Raw genomic sequence first — 17,661 nt, 5'->3', positions numbered from 1 at the left:
GCCAGGAAGACAGGGTTAGTCAGAGATAGAGGGGGAGAAAGCAGGTGAGAACAGCTGGGGGAGAGGCAGGCATCTGGGATGCAGGACAGAGAGCAAGTCAGGAGCTTGTCTATGGCTCACCACCTAACTGGGCAAGATGGCGGACATGGCCTTCAGAATGACCTGAGCTGCATCCAGGTCTTGAAGGGGGAAGGACTTTGACCAAGGGAGATGGGCATGGGTTTTCCAGGTAGAGGAAACGGTTTCAGACAAGATTTGTGATCTAGATGGGTTTTCCAGGCCAGCATGGAGTTTGGAATTTACTTAGGCCAAAAGTAAGAGAAGTCTGGAAAGTCTGGGGTATTGTCACCCTTGCTGTCTGGGGCAGTCCTGAAGAGAGTGTGCAAGGTTTGGGGTGGAGTAAGGGCAATGACTTTGGGTCTCATTATGAGGCCCACAGCCCCCATCTTATTTTTGGTTGGTTCATGTTGGCAAGGAATGGGAGGCTGAAGGAAGGCTGGGGAAGGGGCAGGGGAGGGAGGCTCAACCCCATTTTATGATCTCAGAGGAAAAGGCTGCTGTGAGTGGATTTTGCTGCCAGCAGAGCCACAGAGATGGGCCCCATGAGTCACTGCTCAGTCCTGCAAGCTCAGCCCGCAGAGCCTGCTGTGGTCAGCAGCCTGGGCTGGTTCCAGGCCCAGCCCCCAGTGTTCCCCGCTAGGCCTCTGTGTGTCCCCATTTCAATCTGCATCTTTGCCATCCCAGGGCTGTTCATCCTGCAGCTCTGCCTTTTCTGTTTTCCTTCAGACTGAGACTCTGAATCTCTCTCTATTTTTGACTTGAGTTTACATCTGGCTCAAGGATGGGTAGCCTCAGGAGGGCAGGGGAAATATGACCACTTTCAGGAACCCCTAGGCATTTATTCTATGCTAGGCCCTACGTTAAGTGCTGGAAGTACAGAGGCGGACAATACACTCTGTTTTCATGAAGCTACAATACACGTTCTATGTGGAGTGAATAAACCAAGGCCTGACCGTGACCCCAATCTGTCTGTCTGCCTATGCCCGATAGTGCTGGGCTCAGCTATGGCCTGTGGCTTGAGGCCTCTTACTTACCTCTCATATTGGAGGTGGGGGGGATGTGTGCCTGCCAGCAGGTCTCCCCAGATGTTAGGGCTCCTAGGAGGCCTGGCTAGTGGCTAGGCGTGGGCAGCTGGAGAGGGAGGGAGCAGGAGGCAATGACTCAATGGGGCGGCCCTGGGACAGCTGGGGAAGGATCCAAGGTTGGTCCTGATGCTTACTAAAGCTAGAGGAGGGTGGGACAGAGGTCCTGGCTGGGGGCTGGAGATGGAGCAGGACGATTCCAAGGCTCCTCTAGCAGCCATATCAGCTCAAGAAGAAGGCTCCTAGGTAGCTGGTCTGATGGTCTGGACTTTGGGTGCTGATGTGGCAGCTGGGATGGGAGGGGGGTGGGTTGCTGTTGCTACCACTGTGCCTGCTTCTGACGCCCAGGTCTGCTCCTCTGGCAAGCCTCCAGGCTCCAGAGAAGGCCTCTGTCCTAGAGCCAAGGAAGCCATTAGACCCACTGCCCCCTCCTCTTCCAGGAACCAAGGGCCAGAGCATGTTATGAGGCATAGTGCCTTCTGGCTACACAGTCTACCTTCTTACAATCTTGCCACAAATTCTGGGGAGTGTCAGGCAAGAAACACATGCCCCAAAGGCACCTCAGCCTTAGAGCTGGGAGGGATCTCACAGGTCAACTCTCCAGGTAACTTTTACCAGTTCAGGATCCCCTGACTGAGGGTGAAATGATGAGGAGGACATGAACACAGCCTAAGTGCTGCCAGCGACTAGACATCTGACACATGTGGTCCTCCCTAGTCTTTATGGCACCCCCCCCTCCAAAAAAAAAAAAAAAAAAAAAGGAATGACTTTTTTCTTTTCTTTTTTTATTTATTATTTATTTTTTATTTTTTGTTTTTACAGGTGAGTAAGGTGAGGCTTAAAAAGCACTGAGTTGCTGGAGCTCACCAAGCAGGTAAGTGGAGGAGCAGGCCTGGGTTGGTGTCTGGCTCCAGGACCCTGACCTCAGTCCCAGCCTCCTTGGCTGGACTTTGTAGGGAGGGGTATAGGTGAAAGTGGCCAGGAATGCACCGGAGTGGAGGGTTTGGGCCTGGTGGATTCTGGCCGGCCTGAGTCAGCTCCTACCCCAGGGGCTCCCTCCCTCCCTCCAGCCCAGACAGCAGCCCCCCACCTGGTCATTGGTGCCTGGCCCTGGAAGGAAGATTGAGGGCTGCAAGAGAGGGGCCCTTTCCCCCTACCCTCCATGAAGATACCCCTCGTGGTTCCTAGCAGCCCCAAGCAGCTGGTTTGGGCTTAGGGTTGCTCTCTCTCGGGGCCTCCTGGGACCCTGCGGCCACACTTTTCTTCTTCAAGGAGTGCTGGCAGTGCAGCCCCCACCCCCATACTGCCTGCGTTCCAGCGCAGATGGCGCCCCCACGTGTCCCCCCACCCCCACCCCACCCCGCCCCCAGGCCGACCCACCTGATCACTCACCCTCCCGCGCGTACACAGCCTTAGCCTGCCGTGGACGCTTCCACCGCTGTCAGGCAGGCGCGGGAAATGGGCACAGTGGAACCTCTGGTAGTCGCTGCCTCCTCCCCGCCGACAGAGAAGCCAAGTCAAAGTAAGGGGACCCGAGGGTGGGAGGGGGCGGCGGCGGGCAGGGGGCGCTCCGAGGGCTGGCTCCTGCGCGCTTTCCCCGGGGTCCCGGCGGCTGCCGTCGGGCCTGGGGGCGGGACGCAGCTCCGGCCTCCGGCCTCCAGGGGGCGGCGCGGCGCCGCGTCCTCCGCCTCCCTGCATTCCCTCCCCCCGGCCAGGAGGCGGCGCCCGTGGACGCCGGGCGGCGCGCTGTACCCGCCGTCGACGGCTGTGCGGTAGGTTCGAGGCCTCGGCTTCGTGGCTCCGCGTCCCGGGGACACGAGTGGGGCTGGCGGGCGGGGTCTGGGGGCGCGAGTCTGGGGGCGAGACAGGGCCCGGTGGGCGGGTGTCAGCACTAGCCAGCGCCGCGTCCACGCCATTAGCGTCCCTTCCGCATAGGCCAGCAAGGCGCGGCGGTGAGTGCGCGTGCACGCGTGCAGCCCTCCTGGCTGAGGCCCACGTAAGTGCGGTCGGGCGGGGACCAACCTCTACTCCTTCCCCGCTCTCTTCAGGTCTGAACTGCGGCAGCGTCTGTGCCCCCTCTGCCTGGGCACCAAGGCCGCCCCCTCCTATGGCCTAGGGCCGCCTGGGTCACCCACCGAGCTGTACTCCCACCGTCATCAACCCATTTCCTGGATGAGCAGAAGCCACCCGCTGAGGGCCCAGCCTCTCTCCCCTTTGCCCTGAGCAGGCCCGCCCTTAAGGAGGGGGTGATGGAAGGGCCACTGGAGGTTGGGGATGAGTCCCCAGACTCCCAGGGACACGCCACTGACTGGAGGTTTGCTGTGTGCAGCTTCAGGGATGCCTGGGATGAAGAGGAATCTGTTGCCTTCAAGCAGATTAAGGACTCCAATCCTCCGGGTCCACGAGCAGGGACAGCCCAGGGTAGCCCCCTGCCTGAGGAACTTCAGTCACCCCCAGGACAGTTGGCTGTAGACGAGTCGGGAGATGGCCAGGGTTGCACGTTAGAAGGTTCCTCACTCCAGTTAGACGAACCAATCCCCTCTGGAGTGGAGAGCCTCCTGTGCCCAATGTCCTCCTGCCTCAGTCTTGAGCAGGGCGAGAGTGATAGTCAAGGAGGAGGCTTGGCAGGGGACCAAATTTCAAGCAGATTAGTGCCAGTCCACCTGGGTCCTGGGGGTTTGACCAGTGATCCGGTGGACCTTGGAGGCCCATCATCTGAGGTATCATCAGAGCTACTGGAGGCAGGTAAGGGAGGCTGGGTGTAGGAAGTCTTGGAAGGGAGTGGGAGTTCCTGAATGTGGGAAGCGCTCTGACCCTACTCCAGCTGGAGCCCAGGTCTGAGGAGGGGTCCCTGGGTGGGTGGCCCAATACAGACCCAAGCCATTTTCCTTCCAAAGACCACAGTGGCTCTAGCCTCCCTAAGCCTGCTGATTACCTCCGGGCCCAAGACCTTGCCTGGGATCTGTTGGCCAGTGGCATGGCTACCTTGCCAGGTAGCTGGGAAGAACTTGAGGCGGGAAGAACTTGAGGTGGGGTGACTCGGTTGGGTAGGTATTCACTGCCTTCTGTCCACAGGGACTCGCGATGTAGAAGGCCGGGCAGTGCTGCTTCTGTGTGCCCATAGCCCGGCCTGGCTTCACCTCAAGTGCACTAGCCGTGAACTCCTCTGCCTCCTGCTCTACCTACGAGGCATCCCCAGGTTATGGCGAGGAAGTTGGGGGGGGGGTGGAACCTGAGCTAGGAGATGGCAAGATTGGGGAATTACATACTGAACTGAAGCCTGCCCTTTAGGCCCGAAGTACAGGCCCTGGGACTGACTGTACTGGTGGATGCCCGACTTTGTTCCCCAAGCTCTTCCCTCCTCTGGGCGCTCAGCCAACTGCAAGTGAGTAAAGGAGTGGAGCATACCCTGCCTTCAGTCATTCCTTTTGTGTAAGGTTGGGGACATGATTGAACTCAAATTCCTTGCAGGAAGCAGACCCAGGGTCAGTGTACCAGGTGCTACTACTGGGAAAGATGCCGGAGGAAGTGCCTTCTGGGCTGCAGGTACTGAGCCATTTTGGCCAGGGGAGTGGAGGTGGGGTGCATCCCACTAGGCCTAGGTCACCACCTTCTTTTCTGGCAGCTGCAGCAGCTGCCTTCTCATCAGAGCCTGCTGAACTACGTCTCCACCTCCGGGTTGCCGGCTTCAATGGGAGGAGGCCTGCCTTATTCCCACCAGGCCTGGCTGGACTTCCGGATGGCAAGTACAGTGGGTGGGGCATAGGGAGGGTGGCAGGCAACCTAGCTGGCAGAGGAGCCTCTTCTGGGTTGGCTTGAGCAGTGCAAAACTGGCCTGGGATCTGGGATGCCTGGGACCAGACTGTATTATACTCTGGTCACGCCTGCTCCTGTGTATAGCGTCTGGAAGCCCTACTGCAAAGCTGCCAGGTGGCTTGTGCCCTGCTCCAGGGGGCCATCGAAAGCATGAAGGCTGTGCCCCAGCCTGTAGAGTCTGGGGTGAGTGTTCCCTCAATACCTCTCCAAATGCTCCCCGTCTCTCTCCTTTTGACCCATGCTCATCTCCATTACCCGATGCCCTTAATCACAGGAAGTTGGTCGGCTGCTACAGCAGACACGGGTCCTGATGGAGCATGTGCTAGACTCACCACGGCTAGCATGGCTACAATGCCAAGGGGGTTTGGAGCTGGCATGGCTGAAGCAGGAAGTCCCAGAGGTGACCCTGAGCCCAGACTACAGGTAGATGTGAACTCAGATCCCCGATCTTGCCCCAATCCATCATATCTTATCCCAAGGACTCAGCTGTCTGGCTCAGACCTAGCCAGGATTGTGGTCCCAGGGCAGAGTGGAGTGGAACGAGGCAGCTAAAAGCCCTAAGACCATGTACCCTGTACCAGGTCAGCAGTGGATGAGGTTGATGAACTCTATGGCCGTGTAGATGGACTGCTGCACCAGTTGACCCTCCAGAGTAACCGGCGAGTACGGGCACTAGAGTTGGTCCAGACTCTGGAGGCCCAGGAGGGTGGACTACACCAGGTGGGAGCTATCTGCCCAGGTGGGCCCTCCCTTGGATCTCAAGCATGACCTCCGCACCACAGCAGCATTCCTTTTCCCTGCTTGTGCCTCTCTAGATTGAAGTGTGGCTGCAGCAGGTGGGCTGGCCAGCCCTCGAGGAGCTAAAGGAGCCTTCACTGGACATGCTGCTCCAGGCGCAAGGCCCTTTTCAGGAGCTGGACCAGGTTGCCCAGGTGAGTTTGGTCACTTGTTTATTCCATTGGGCCACTCTGCTAGGGACTAGAGATGCAGGATGGGTGAAAGCAAATCGATCCTTTTCTCTCTTGGAATGTACAGTTCTCAGCAGAAAACATCAGTTGTAATCAAAGGTTCAAAGTCATGTATGTGTTTGCAAACTGAGGCAGAAGCTCTGGAGAAAAGTAACACAGGTGGTTCTACCTGAGTTTATTAATAAAGACCTTACCCAGAGGGGGGTGTTGGGATAGATTTCTTGAGATGGTGACTTTTGAGCTGGAAGCGGAAGAATAGGTCATCATTAACCAGGAGGAAGAGAGGTTGGGGTTAAGATACATTCCGGGCTGAGGGAGCAAACAGCATGTGCAAAGGTTCTGTGGCAGGAGGGAACATGAGTTGCCTAAGGAACCATAAGCAAGACAGTGAGGTTGAAATGCAGTGCAGAAGAGGGAGGGAGAGTGGGGTGAGATGAGGTAAAATGAGGCTATAAAAGTAGTGGCCAAATTGCTGGGCTCTAGCAGTGTAAAATTTAAGAGGGAAGGTCACATTATCAGATCCACATTCTAAGAAAATTATCCTAGTTTCTGGGTAGACAGTGATTTGAAGGATGGGTATGTAGAGTCCAGAGGCAGTTGCAGTGGCCCAATAGGAATGCTCTCTCTGGCCAGATGGTGGCAGAGGAGATTGATTTTAGAAATTGCTGGGATTTGATGGTGGATACATAGGGTAAGAAGGAAAGGGAGGTTGCAGAGGTGAATGAGTACTGTTTCCTGAGAGAGGGGCTGGGAGACAAGAACCTTCTGGGGGATGGGGATTCCACAATCCAGTAATGTGTGGAGACGACCATGGGAGAATGGGAGCCATGTGGACTGGCCTGGAATTCAGAAGAGAGACCTGGGTGAAGGTCCCTTGGTTGGGTGTTTGGATGACATTTGAAATTGGCCACACAAGTTTGCCTGGGGAGAGAGGGTATGGACTGTGTTCAGGAGCATCAGTGTTGAATGGCCCAGGTGAGGGCTGGAGAGCAGGAGGAGGAACCACCAGAGACGGAACAGGAGAATCAAGTGAGTGGAGAGGGGTTAGGGAGTTGGAAGAGAGAGGATTGGAGGCTGCTGAGCGATGGTCAGATGAGGCCTGAGAAGTGCCAGGGATGGAGCTGGCACTGAGGTTGCAGTAGGTTGATGATGTGAAGAAGCAGTGATAACTTCTTTAGGAAGCCTGGCCGTGGAGGAGGGGAGTTGGGGAGTGGGGGGAAGGTCTTCATTCACAGGAGAGACTTGACAATGACCTATAGATGCTTGTGGAAAAGAGCTCTGGGGTTAGACCACCAGGCCCAAACCTGCTGAGCCCAGTCTCTATCTCCAGGAGCAGGTCAGGCGAGGGGAGAAGTTTCTACAGCCACTGGCTGGCTGGGAGGCTGCTGAACTGGGGCCTGCTGGGGCCCGCTTTCTGGCCCGGCAAGCCAAGCTGACTGACTTCTCCAGGGCTTTGACCCGGCGGCGGCAGCGGCTGGCAGATGCAGAGAGGCTATTCCATCTTTTCAAGCAGGTAGGTGGGGTGTCCTGTCCCCGGCTCCAGGTGGTCGGGGGGGGGATGAAAGGGTAGCTGCCTAGCCCTACCACAGCCTGAGCTGTCTCAGGACATTCTGCCTGTTTTCTCTTCTTGTCTTCAGGTTGACCCCAAAATCCAGCCGATGGGAGGTGGGGGTATGGCCTGAGCCATCATCCTGTGGGGATGGGGACTGGGTAGAAGAGAACGCTTGGTGGTCTGGCAGGCTCCACCTTCACTGCTTTTCTGGCTTTGGTGTTATAGGCCTCGACATGGGCTGAGGAGGGGCAGCGAGTGTTGGCAGAGCTGGAACAGGAGCACCCAGGGGTTGTGCTACAACGGCTGCAGCTGCATTGGACCAAGCACCCTGATTTGCCTCCTGCCCACTTTCGAAAGATGTGGGCTCTGGCCACAGGGCTGGGTTCTGAGGGCATCCGCCAGGAGTGCCGCTGGGCCTGGGCACAATGCCAGGACACCTGGCTGGCACTGGACCAGAAGCTAGAGGCCGTACTGAAGCCACCACTGACGACGACCATGACAGTCAGCACGGCTAGCCTGTGTGTCAGCAGAGTCCCAGCGGCATCTGCCACCCCTCCCCTGAGGAAGGCATACAGCCTGGATCAGAATTTAGGGCAGAGTCTCAGACAGCCTGCCCACCACTGCCACCACGTGGCCACTGCGGCTGCCTGCCACGGACCTGAGGCTGGAGGTGGTGCCCAGCCAGGGTCATCCCCTAGCATGCCTCTGCCAAGCACCTCCGACCCCAGGAGCCCCAGCAGGTACAGGCGATGGGCAGAGCAGGGAGGGCAGCGGCAGGAGAGAAGTCCTTAATCCTGATTCCACCTGTTTGGTAGGCTCCAGCTGGTGCTGGCGGAGATGGTGGCTACGGAGCAGGAGTATGTCCGTGCTCTTGACTATACCATAGAGAACTACTTCCCTGAGTTGGATCGTCCTGATGTGCCCCAGGGCCTCCGTGGGCAGCGTGCCCACCTCTTTGGCAACCTGGAGAAGCTGCGGGACTTCCACTGTCATTTCTTCCTGCGTGAACTGGAGGCCTGTACCCAGCATCCATCCCGGGTGGCCTATGCCTTCCTGCGCCATGTAAGCCCATAGGCCACATGAGCCCTAGCTGATTCGGCCACACTCAACAGAGTTAGCTCTTGGGTGCATGCTTGGTGCCAGGCTTCTGTGCTAGGTACAGCTATGAGCAAGACCAGCAAGGTTCCTGCCCCTCTGGGTGCTCATAGAAGAAGAGACATAGAAATAAAAAAGGGCACTCTAGATTATAGTTGGGGCCAGGAGGAAAATAATCAAGATAGATAGATGATTGTGAATTAGTGGTGGTGCAGGAGTGGGGCAGTTAGAGGCCTCTTTAAGGAGTTGATGTTTAAGCTGGGGCCAGAGGGAGGGACTAGAGTCAGAGTGTTCCATCCAGAGGAAAGATCAGGTTGAAAGGAAGAGACAGGTCAAAGTGGCTGAGTGTAGTGAGCAAGAGAGGGGGTAGTATGAGGTGAGGGATCCCAGAGTGGCATTCCCAGAGCAATGGGAGGAGCAGAGGCCCTGTGGGCAAGCCCTGTTCTGCACAGTGCCTATTCTTGCCAGGGTACCCTTCATTCAAAACCAGGCAGATTAGATCAGGGGAGGCTTCCCTGGGAGCTGTGTGTTGGCATTTTGGTCCTCTAAAGCTGAGTGTATCTGACCCATGGGGGTCAGACTTTGGAGGCTGGCCCCCTTGCACCTGGGCTGAGCTGTATGTCCTCACAGAGGGTGCAGTTTGGGATGTATGCACTCTACAGCAAGAATAAACCTCGCTCCGATGCCCTGATGACCAGCTTCGGTCATGCCTTCTTCAAGGTAGATGAGCCTAAGACTGGAGGGGTGGAGGGGATGGAGGAAGTGCCCTGAAGCCACCTGATGGTCTCCCACACACCTGGCAGGACAAGCAGCAAGCACTGGGGGACCACCTGGACTTGGCCTCCTATCTGCTGAAGCCCATCCAGCGCATGAGCAAGTATGCATTGCTGCTGCAGGAACTGGCACGGGCCTGTGGGGGTGCTGGGCAGGAGCTGAGTGCCCTGCGGGCTGCCCAGAGCCTTGTGCGCTTCCAGCTGCGACACGGCAATGACCTGCTAGCCATGGATGCCATTCAGGGCTGTGATGTGAGTCCTGCTAGGCCGTGGGGGACAGTGCATGTGAAGGGAGGGGGCAGCAGAGGCTGGACACTCACTGGGCCCCAACTTGGCAGGTTAACCTCAAGGAACAGGGGCAGCTGGTGCGACAGGATGAGTTCATGGTACGCACTGGGCGCCGTAAGTCTTTGCGCCGCGTTTTTCTTTTTGAGGAGCTGCTGCTCTTCAGCAAGCCCCGCCGAGGACCCACAGGCACCGACACATTTACCTATAAGCGTTCCTTCAAGGTAGGCCCACCTGACCCTTCCTGTGCTCCCAGCCCCCTTCCCCCACCCAGTGCCTCACCAAGCCCCTCTCCTGGCCACACAGATGGCAGACCTGGGCCTCACTGAGTGCTGTGGGGATAGCAACCTGCGGTTTGAGATCTGGTTCCGCCGTCGCAAGGCTAGGGACACCTTTGTGCTGCAGGCTGCCAGCTTGGCCACTAAGCAGGCTTGGACGGCTGACATTTCTCGTCTGCTCTGGAGGCAGGCCATCCACAACAAGGGTGTGTCCCTGTCCCCTGCTTCAAAGAAAGATCCCCTCTCTGGAGAGCTTACAGTGTCCCACAGGGGCCTAGGCAGGGCCTAGGGACCAGGAAATTCTTGGGAGCATGGAGGTCCAGCAGCAGCAGCCAGTGTAGGGGAAAGAACTGCAAGGTCAGGCAGTCCTAGTATTGCTGTCCCTGACTGTGGGCACAGTATTAAACTCTCTGAGTAGCAGAGGCCTTATCTTTAAAAGGGCAATACCTGCCCCCAGGATTGTTGGGAGGAGAGCATGGCACCAGAAGGGCTCAATGCACAGGACGGGCGATCTGTTGGGTATGGAAGTTCAGGAAGGACTCACTCGAGGGGGTGGGTGGACAGAGGCCCAAGGACAAGGCTGATGTGCACCTATGCCCACTCTCCACCCAGAGGTGCGCATGGCTGAGATGGTGTCCATGGGCGTGGGGAACAAGGCCTTCCGGGACCTCGCCCCCAGCGAGGAAGCTATCAACGACCGCACTGTCGACTATGTCCTGAAGTGCCGAGGTAGCAGGCAGGCTGCAGGGGGCGTGGGGGAGGAAGGCTGCATGGGAGGCTACGTGAACTTCTGTCATCAGCCCTTGCCTGTGCTCCCTGCAGGACCCTGGCCCAGGTGGGCTCTGGCCTGTCCAAACCTGACCCTCTCTCTTACACAGAAGTTCGCTCTCGGGCCTCTATTGCTGTGGCCCCATTTGACTGTGACAGCCGCTACCTGGGGGCCTGGAGTTCCCTTCCTGGAGACCCTGCCTCTTGCTCTGTATTGGGGTCCCTCAACCTGCACCTGTACAGAGACCCGGCTCTTCTGGGAGTCCGCTGGCCCCTGTATTCTACCAGTGTCCCAGAGGAAGCGGCGCTGGAGGCCGAGGTGGAGCTGGGCAGTCAGCTGTCTTTGAGTAGGTCTCAAAGATACCTGGCACAGGCAGGCTGGTATCGCTTAAGGTCTGGCCATCCCTTGCTGACAGCTTACCTTTCTCCTCCCTAGCTCCTGAGGACTCAGAGGTCTCATCCCAATGCCCATCAGTCAGTGGATCCAGTGGCTCTGACAGCAGCTGTGTGTCAGGGCAGGCCCTGGGCAGGGGACTTGAGGACTTGTCCTGTGTGAGTACCATTTTGTCCTGTATCTGCCAGCCCCAGCCCAGGCCGATGGCTGCCTTTCCTTTAGGTGGAAATGGGGGTGGGTGGGCCAGGGCCATACCCTAGAGATCCCCCTTAGACCCTGAGTTGAGGAAACAAGCAGTCATGCTTAGCTTGTCAACCACAGGTCTGAGCCCGGGCTGGAAGGCAGACGGTGGATCCAGCAGCTTTTGCTCCAAGAAATGTCACCTCTCAGGATCTTCTGTGACCAAAGTGTGGCTGCCACCTGGGCCACCTCCAGCCCATGTGCACTACCCTATTGACTACTCTTTCTGATATCTGTGCCCAGTGGCAGACTGGCAGGGACTTCTCCTAAGGAGCCTGGCTGCAAAGCCTGAATGACTACCCTGATTCGTAGCTTCTGGCCCCATGTCCCCTTCTCTTCCCTCTCCAGTTCCCACCCCAGTTACGGGTTAGAATTAGGCTAGAGCAGAATGTGGGTGTTTCCATGCTCTTGGCTGGTGGTACCCTACCAGCCTTGTGGCTTTGGGCAGCAACTGGGCTGCCCCTACCCTCAGGAGGAACATAGGTGGGTTCCCAGCTGTTGTTTCCCAACCGCTGGTCTTAAGGCCAGCTTCTCAAATGTAGGGCAACCCCACCCCTATTGTACCCTTAACTGTTGACTGCCCTGGCTGCCCAAGCCCAGCTCTTCTTTTCCTGGGTTAGTTTGGTTATATTGACTCAACATCTTTTGAATAGCTTTCAGTTAGAGTTGTTAACTAAAATTATTTCAGTGGTTGTTAGGTCTTTGGTGTCTCAGAGAGAGTCCAGGCCCTTGACTCGTAAATTACTCTTTATTTATAATAAAAATAGACTGACACACCTTCAGATGGGCACACACATTCTTAAAATGAGCCTTGGCAGGTGGGGGGTATGTGAGGGCGCATTTCTGGTCACCCTAGCCCTCTTGTAAGTACTTGCCCAGGATAGAGTAAGAGATGGACCTTGACAGGCCCCTCTGGATGAGCAGGTCCATGCAGCAACCATATTTCCTGGCGAAAGGCAGTGTGAGCTAGAAGGAAAGGCCCGTCTTATCCCTGGCTGGTTGCCTACTCTAACACTGTGTGGGCGGGGTCCTCCCATCTGGGGGCAGGGGCAGGGGTAGGGCAAGGTCTGTGGCCTCTGATGCTCTCAGGCTCAGTTTTGCCCACACTTCTCACAAGGCTGTGGCTAGGAGTGGCTACCAGAATGACCAGAGGGTCAGAAATGTATGTTTTGGGCCACTGGTTTTCCATTTTCTAGCTGGAGATGCTGACATTACCTTTCCAATCAATAGACCAACCAGAGGCCTAATAGTATAGGCAACTGGTGTGTTTAGGATAAAGTGTCAATAATAAGGTACTTGATTACAGAAATACCAGATTAATGAGAAATTAGCTAAATCTTTTTCACCTACAATGTTAAAATAAAAACTTATAACTCTAAAATTATTTTAAGGAATCAAAAAACCAAAAGGGTCAATCCTTTGGTTTTACGGAACATTTTTTTGGTAAAGAACGTTTTAAAGCAGCTCATACATGAAAGGAACGTACAAAAGTGGTGATATAGCTAAGTAGGTAAAGTCAGTATCACCCATTAATAAGGTCTGACTCCTAATAGTTTCTCTGATTTCAGCATCCCAAAAGCTTGGGCTCACATGATGTGCTTCCCGGCATGGTCAGGGGTGTTAGTGATGAAGGCAAAATTGGAGGAAAATCACAAAACCAGTGGCCCTAATACTGCTTTTTGATCACTCTGGACTGGTTAATTTCAGCTCTTGTTTCTCCCTCCTTGGGACCAGGGACTGGAGGTCTAGCTGCCTGCCTTGCCTTTTGGGCAGTATTGGCCTGGCCTTCATGCAGCAGGACAGTATCCATTTGAGGTATAATGGGGTCAACATTCCCAGTGGGGTACTGGCCCTCACCTCCACCCAGCTGTACAGGCGTTCCTGGGTGTGCCGGTCATCCTTGAAGCCGGTGATGGCCAGCAAATCCACCACAAACTGCTTGGGGCTGATGTGCAGGGTCTGCCAGGAGAGCCCCTGGTCAGACAGGGCTGGAAGCAGCTGCCCGACACACATTTGCTCCCTGTCTTTCAGAATGGGATGCAGAGCAGGGGCTTCCCTTGGTCTTCAGGAGTTACAGGGATCAGGGGCTGTCATTCCAAACTACCTCTTGGTCAAGGCTTGGTTCAGATGACACTGCCCTGTCTTCCTATCCGTGCTCTTCTTGCCACCCTTGTGCCCCTGACCTATTCCCCTTGACTTGCTTCCCTTTGCCTGGTACCACTTATAGTGGGGACAGGGGGACAGACAGGTAGAGAAACAAGGTCTGAGGCTTGTCAAACATACCCACAGCCGGTTGGTCAGGGAGACCACCTTGGCTGTCATGGCTTTGGGGTCCTTTTGCCTGATGGAATCCAGGATGATGTCAGTCAGGAAGCGGTGACATTTTTGTGCATAAAACATCTCTTCCCAGGATAGAGAGAAGCTCAGGAAAGTCACCTCTGTGGAGAAGAGAGTAGACTGGCCACAGCTGCCTGTGGCTAAGGCCTTAGAGCCAGCCTGGAATAAGGGGAGAAGTGTAGGGTACCTGAGGGAGACTCTCTTCCTGAAGGACCCTGGGTAGGGGTTCAGGCATCTCCACAAGGAAGTACAGGGCCAGGTATGGCTTCAGAGTCTCACCTTTGGGCTGGGGGCTGGCTGTAGGTGGTGTATGCTTGAGGTTGTCGATCTGTGTGGTGTAGATGATGCTGTCCTCAAAGAACATGCAGGAGCCATCACTGCCCACTACAGGGGGATGGGTCACTTTGAGGATGACCCCTGCATTATCCACCTCAGCCTCAGGCAGAGGCTGCTCAGGGCCAGGGCTTTCTGTGAAAACAACATGGGGGGGGGGGGTCCTCCTTGAGCCACTTCAGAGCCCAAGCAGGGAAGGAGCCTCTGGTGACAGATCAGCACAGACAGTTACCCTAACCTTCTGCCTCCAGCTTCTCAGAAGTGGCACCCTCTGCTGATAGGGGCCTGTCCTGGCTCTCGTCTCTCCATTGTCTTTGAAGCATCACAAGCCCAATCCGACATTTCAGAACAACAAGGAACTCTCCAAATCCCTCTTGAACTAAGGCTGGTATTAACTAGAGCTGATAATACTCTAGGTGGGGGACTGGAAATCATTGGAAAACTGTAAAATGGGAGGACCTTTTTGGGTGAGCTTTCTGACATATGTCTACTCTGAAGAGTACATTAGACTGACCAACTCAGGGCTCACAGGCAGGGCACAAGAAGGCCCCTCCAAGGAGGGCCTAAGACTTTAAAAGGAAAAGCAAAAGAATACTGTAGAAAGATGAGGGAACAGAGGAAATAGCCCAACATGGCAATTCTCAGCATACTCCCCTGGGTCATCTCCACAGTGCCCCACCACACACAACACGCCTCTCTCTCCAGCTCTTTCTTCTGTCTGTCCCGCCTCAGTAATCACCCACCCCCTGCAGTCACACAGGGCAGAAACCTGGCCCCTCTCTGTGTGGATCCTTTCCTACATCCTCCCCCCACCCCCCAACAGCCTAGCTTGTTTAACCTAGAATGACCTTCTGCTTCTAACACTTCTGCTTCTGTTGTTGCATTTCCTCTACTGCTGGAGCAAGCTCTCAATGCACACCTGACTGCTTGCTCCCTTGTTTAAAATTCTTCAGTGGCTGCCATACCCTGTAGGATCAGAATAAAGTACCAGGTCCTGAACTTGGCCCACAAGACCTGTCCTGATAAATTATGTCCTCAGCCCTATTTCCTATGACTTCCCTACGTGAAGCCTGGCCTCCAGAGCTAGACCAAAGACCTGTGTTTCCACAAGCAACCGAGACTTCTACTTCCTTCCCCTGCTTATTACTCCCTAACATCCAGCTTCCTTTGCGCTCCTATATTTCATAGACACCCTCTTCCCATATGCTTCGTGCAGACTCTTGGCCCCACAAGCCATGCCAGTGTGTTGGTCATCTCTGCCTGCTGCTTTGCAGATCTGATGTCAGCGAATAGAGAGTTCTAGTCCCCTTTTGTCACTAATTCACTCCATGGTCTTGGCCAGGGTTTGCCCTCTCTGTTGTTAAATGACACGGAGGTTAAGGATGGGGCAGGACTCACCTTTCTCCCTTGGCTTCTGCTTGCCCCAATCCTTCAGGGTAACAGCTCTTTTCACAGGGAAGTATGGCTTAAAGGTTGGCTCCAGCCCCTTGTCTTTGGCTCCAGCTCCAGCCCCTGCCTGTTGACCCAGGTCCTTCTCTGAGCCTGTGGAATGTCCTTTCCAGGAAGCTGAGGTGACAGGCTGGGAAGCAGCCTCACTTCCCGAAGGGGGCTGCAGGGTAGCTTCCTCCATGGAGCTGCTCTGGGGAACTGGCACTGGCTGGAATTCCCACTGTTTGCAATTGACCATGTCCCATTCCCTTACCAGGGAGATGAGTTTTTGAATAGGGGTGACAGGAGGGTCTTTGGTTTCAGGTTTCTGTGTGAGGTTGACTGTGGTGCATTTCTTCTTGGGAGGACTCTCAGGGTGGCCCCCCCAGTATCTGGGGTTGGCACATAGGCCAGGACAGTGGGAGTATGTACTGGGATTGCCCGCCCTCTTGGCACCTCGGCACAGGGACACCTGGATGGCCTGGGAGTACTGCTCAGCCTCCTCCATCTGACTGGATCTGGCCAGGGTTCCCTTGGCCTTGTTCCATGGAGTCCTGTCATTGCAGTCTTGGAAGTCCACAGGCATGCAGGCTGTGGTCTAGGGAAGGAGGACACAGCAGCTCTGGGAATTTTGTGTTTCCACATTGAAGCTTCACCTGAGACCTAACAATCTGGGCCTTCAAGACCTCACTTGCTCACCCAGATCAATCCCATCCTCCATAGAGGTCAGCCACTTGAGCTTTGCTCAGCCTGAATGGGGGTGATGCCAGGCCAGGGGCGTCTCATATTCCAAAGGAACATATTATCAGCATTCTAGGCCACAAGTGGCCAACACCTCCCTGTACCTCCTTCAATTTTCAGACATAGTTACCACACTAGGAATCCGTGTAGGCCCTGCTCTTTAATTCAGCTATGCCCCTCAGTAGCAGAGCCCACCCCTGAACCCTGTGGCAGTACTCTAACTCAGGACAACACCAAGCCAAAGAAGGCTGAGGCTTACTTCTTTGGCGTCTCTACTGAACTCCACCAGAGACCCTGGCCCTTCCGTCACCACATGCAGCCTCCTGATGGGAAAAGCTTCTTCATTTTCAGATTCTTTCTCCTGGGTCCATGACCTGCAGACTCCAAGAGGGAGTCAGTAAGCAGAGGCTTCTACTAGTCATCGACCAGTTGGTCAGGTCTGCTCTTTGGCTAGTTAACTTTAGACAGTGGAGGGGAAGGGCTCTTAAAAGGTTTCACTTAGGTCATTGGCCAATCTTGGGCCTGTTCCACCCCCTGAGCCCCAAGGAGAATGGAGAGGTGGGACTTAAGACAGGATTCTCAAGAGGACTATAAAGGTCCTCACTCCTTTACTCTACCTCACTCCAGAATGTGGTGTCCAGAGCAAAGTTTCCTTACTTGTATGCCTGACATTGGGCAAGGGCCTCTGAGAGGGATGGGATGTGGTATTCCTCTACCTCCTGGCAGAACAGGGGCCATTCCCTGCAAATGACAAGATGTCATCAGGCTGGGCAGCTGGGGCGGGAGTGTGGGTGGAGGCACAGCCTTCAGAGCTGCTGCCTTGAACAGCAGTTGACATACTGGAAATAATAAAACCTCCTCCCTGAAGGCTACAAACTCAAGGTTTTTTTGTTGCAGAAGGAAGGGGTTTTATCACATAATTTCTTTCCATTTGTCACTTACTTAAATTCAGATGGTAAAAACAGTTTTCCAAGTCTCAGGAAGTTGAGAATATGTCGGAACATTTGGCCATCCCCGTGGATCAGCAGGGTCTGCCCATAAGTGATCCAGTACACTCTTTGAGGGTTGGACAGAAGTTCTGGATACTGCAAGGGGTTGTACACCAGACTCTGTTAGTCTGTTAGTTAAAGGGCAGGTCAGTCTTCTCTTCATTTTCTCATCCATTCTAGAACAGGCTTTGGGACTTCCATCTCCTTGTCTTATTAGCCACAGGGAGCCATCATGGGGAGCCAAGCATCCAGGGACAAGAACATCCCTGCTTCAAGTTTTGCTGGATTCTAGACCAGATAACCCTCTCAAGGCATTTGTAACCCTACTCTGCATATTGCTTGATCCAGACCCCTCAGATTGGTCTCCTCCCTACCCAAACTCTTGAGGACCTTCCTAGCATGCGGCTCAAATACTAAGAGCATTTTCAGCCATGTCTTATTCTAAGCAAGTGCTAGGGGCTCTGTGAGGCTCAGGTGACAAGATTCTAAAACAGCTCAGCCACAGAAGCCACAAAAGAAAGG

The 17,661-nt window shown here is 55.1% G+C and overlaps 3 protein-coding genes across 7 annotated transcripts in view; 2 read left to right on the top strand and 1 right to left on the bottom strand.

Annotated features, from left to right (window-relative positions):
* The window catches only part of SLC9A5 (solute carrier family 9 member A5), a 32,157-nt gene extending 29,497 nt beyond the window's left edge, over window positions 1–2,660 (top strand). For 2 of the 3 annotated variants that reach the window (XM_026011484.2, XM_026011482.2), the window contains exon 16: window positions 1,965–2,115. In XM_026011484.2, the coding sequence (XP_025867269.1) occupies window positions 1,965–1,972 (8 nt within the window). In that variant the 3' untranslated portion in view covers window positions 1,973–2,115. Of the gene's footprint in view, window positions 1–1,964; window positions 2,116–2,587 lie in introns of those variants that run through there. The other variant, XM_026011483.2, reaches the window with a different exon arrangement.
* Window positions 2,095–12,093, top strand: PLEKHG4 (pleckstrin homology and RhoGEF domain containing G4). Of its 3 annotated transcripts, none has more exons than XM_072731699.1 (22): window positions 2,095–2,664; window positions 3,191–3,887; window positions 4,040–4,135; window positions 4,218–4,341; window positions 4,434–4,527; window positions 4,614–4,688; window positions 4,768–4,884; window positions 5,043–5,141; window positions 5,233–5,381; window positions 5,540–5,678; window positions 5,774–5,890; window positions 7,257–7,439; window positions 7,704–8,218; window positions 8,294–8,540; window positions 9,204–9,293; window positions 9,377–9,598; window positions 9,685–9,855; window positions 9,938–10,115; window positions 10,522–10,638; window positions 10,788–11,024; window positions 11,114–11,229; window positions 11,393–12,093. In XM_072731699.1, exons 2-22 carry the CDS (start codon window positions 3,392–3,394, stop codon window positions 11,396–11,398), a joined length of 3,588 nt encoding a protein of 1,195 aa, XP_072587800.1. In that variant the 5' UTR covers window positions 2,095–2,664; window positions 3,191–3,391; the 3' UTR covers window positions 11,399–12,093. The 3 variants fall into 3 exon arrangements, with proteins under 3 accessions (XP_072587800.1, XP_072587799.1, XP_072587801.1); XM_072731698.1 differs by lacking the exon at window positions 2,095–2,664 and adding an exon at window positions 2,837–2,914; XM_072731700.1 differs by lacking the exon at window positions 2,095–2,664 and adding an exon at window positions 2,906–3,094.
* KCTD19 (potassium channel tetramerization domain containing 19) overlaps window positions 12,048–17,661 on the bottom strand; it is a 31,337-nt gene continuing 25,723 nt past the window's right edge. Inside the window, exons 9-16 of the mRNA XM_072731711.1 lie at window positions 17,093–17,235; window positions 16,808–16,891; window positions 16,410–16,524; window positions 15,380–16,007; window positions 13,928–14,116; window positions 13,595–13,749; window positions 13,169–13,270; window positions 12,048–12,277 (exon numbers count right to left, since the gene is read on the bottom strand). Of these exons, the coding sequence (XP_072587812.1) occupies window positions 12,164–12,277; window positions 13,169–13,270; window positions 13,595–13,749; window positions 13,928–14,116; window positions 15,380–16,007; window positions 16,410–16,524; window positions 16,808–16,891; window positions 17,093–17,235 (1,530 nt within the window). The 3' untranslated portion in view covers window positions 12,048–12,163. The remainder of the gene's footprint in view (window positions 12,278–13,168; window positions 13,271–13,594; window positions 13,750–13,927; window positions 14,117–15,379; window positions 16,008–16,409; window positions 16,525–16,807; window positions 16,892–17,092; window positions 17,236–17,661) is intronic.

The sequence above is a fragment of the Vulpes vulpes genome, chromosome 12 (assembly GCF_048418805.1).
Source record: "Vulpes vulpes isolate BD-2025 chromosome 12, VulVul3, whole genome shotgun sequence".
In the NCBI taxonomy this organism is placed as follows: domain Eukaryota; kingdom Metazoa; phylum Chordata; class Mammalia; order Carnivora; family Canidae; genus Vulpes; species Vulpes vulpes.
This window is presented reverse-complemented; position numbering and strand designations above follow the sequence as displayed.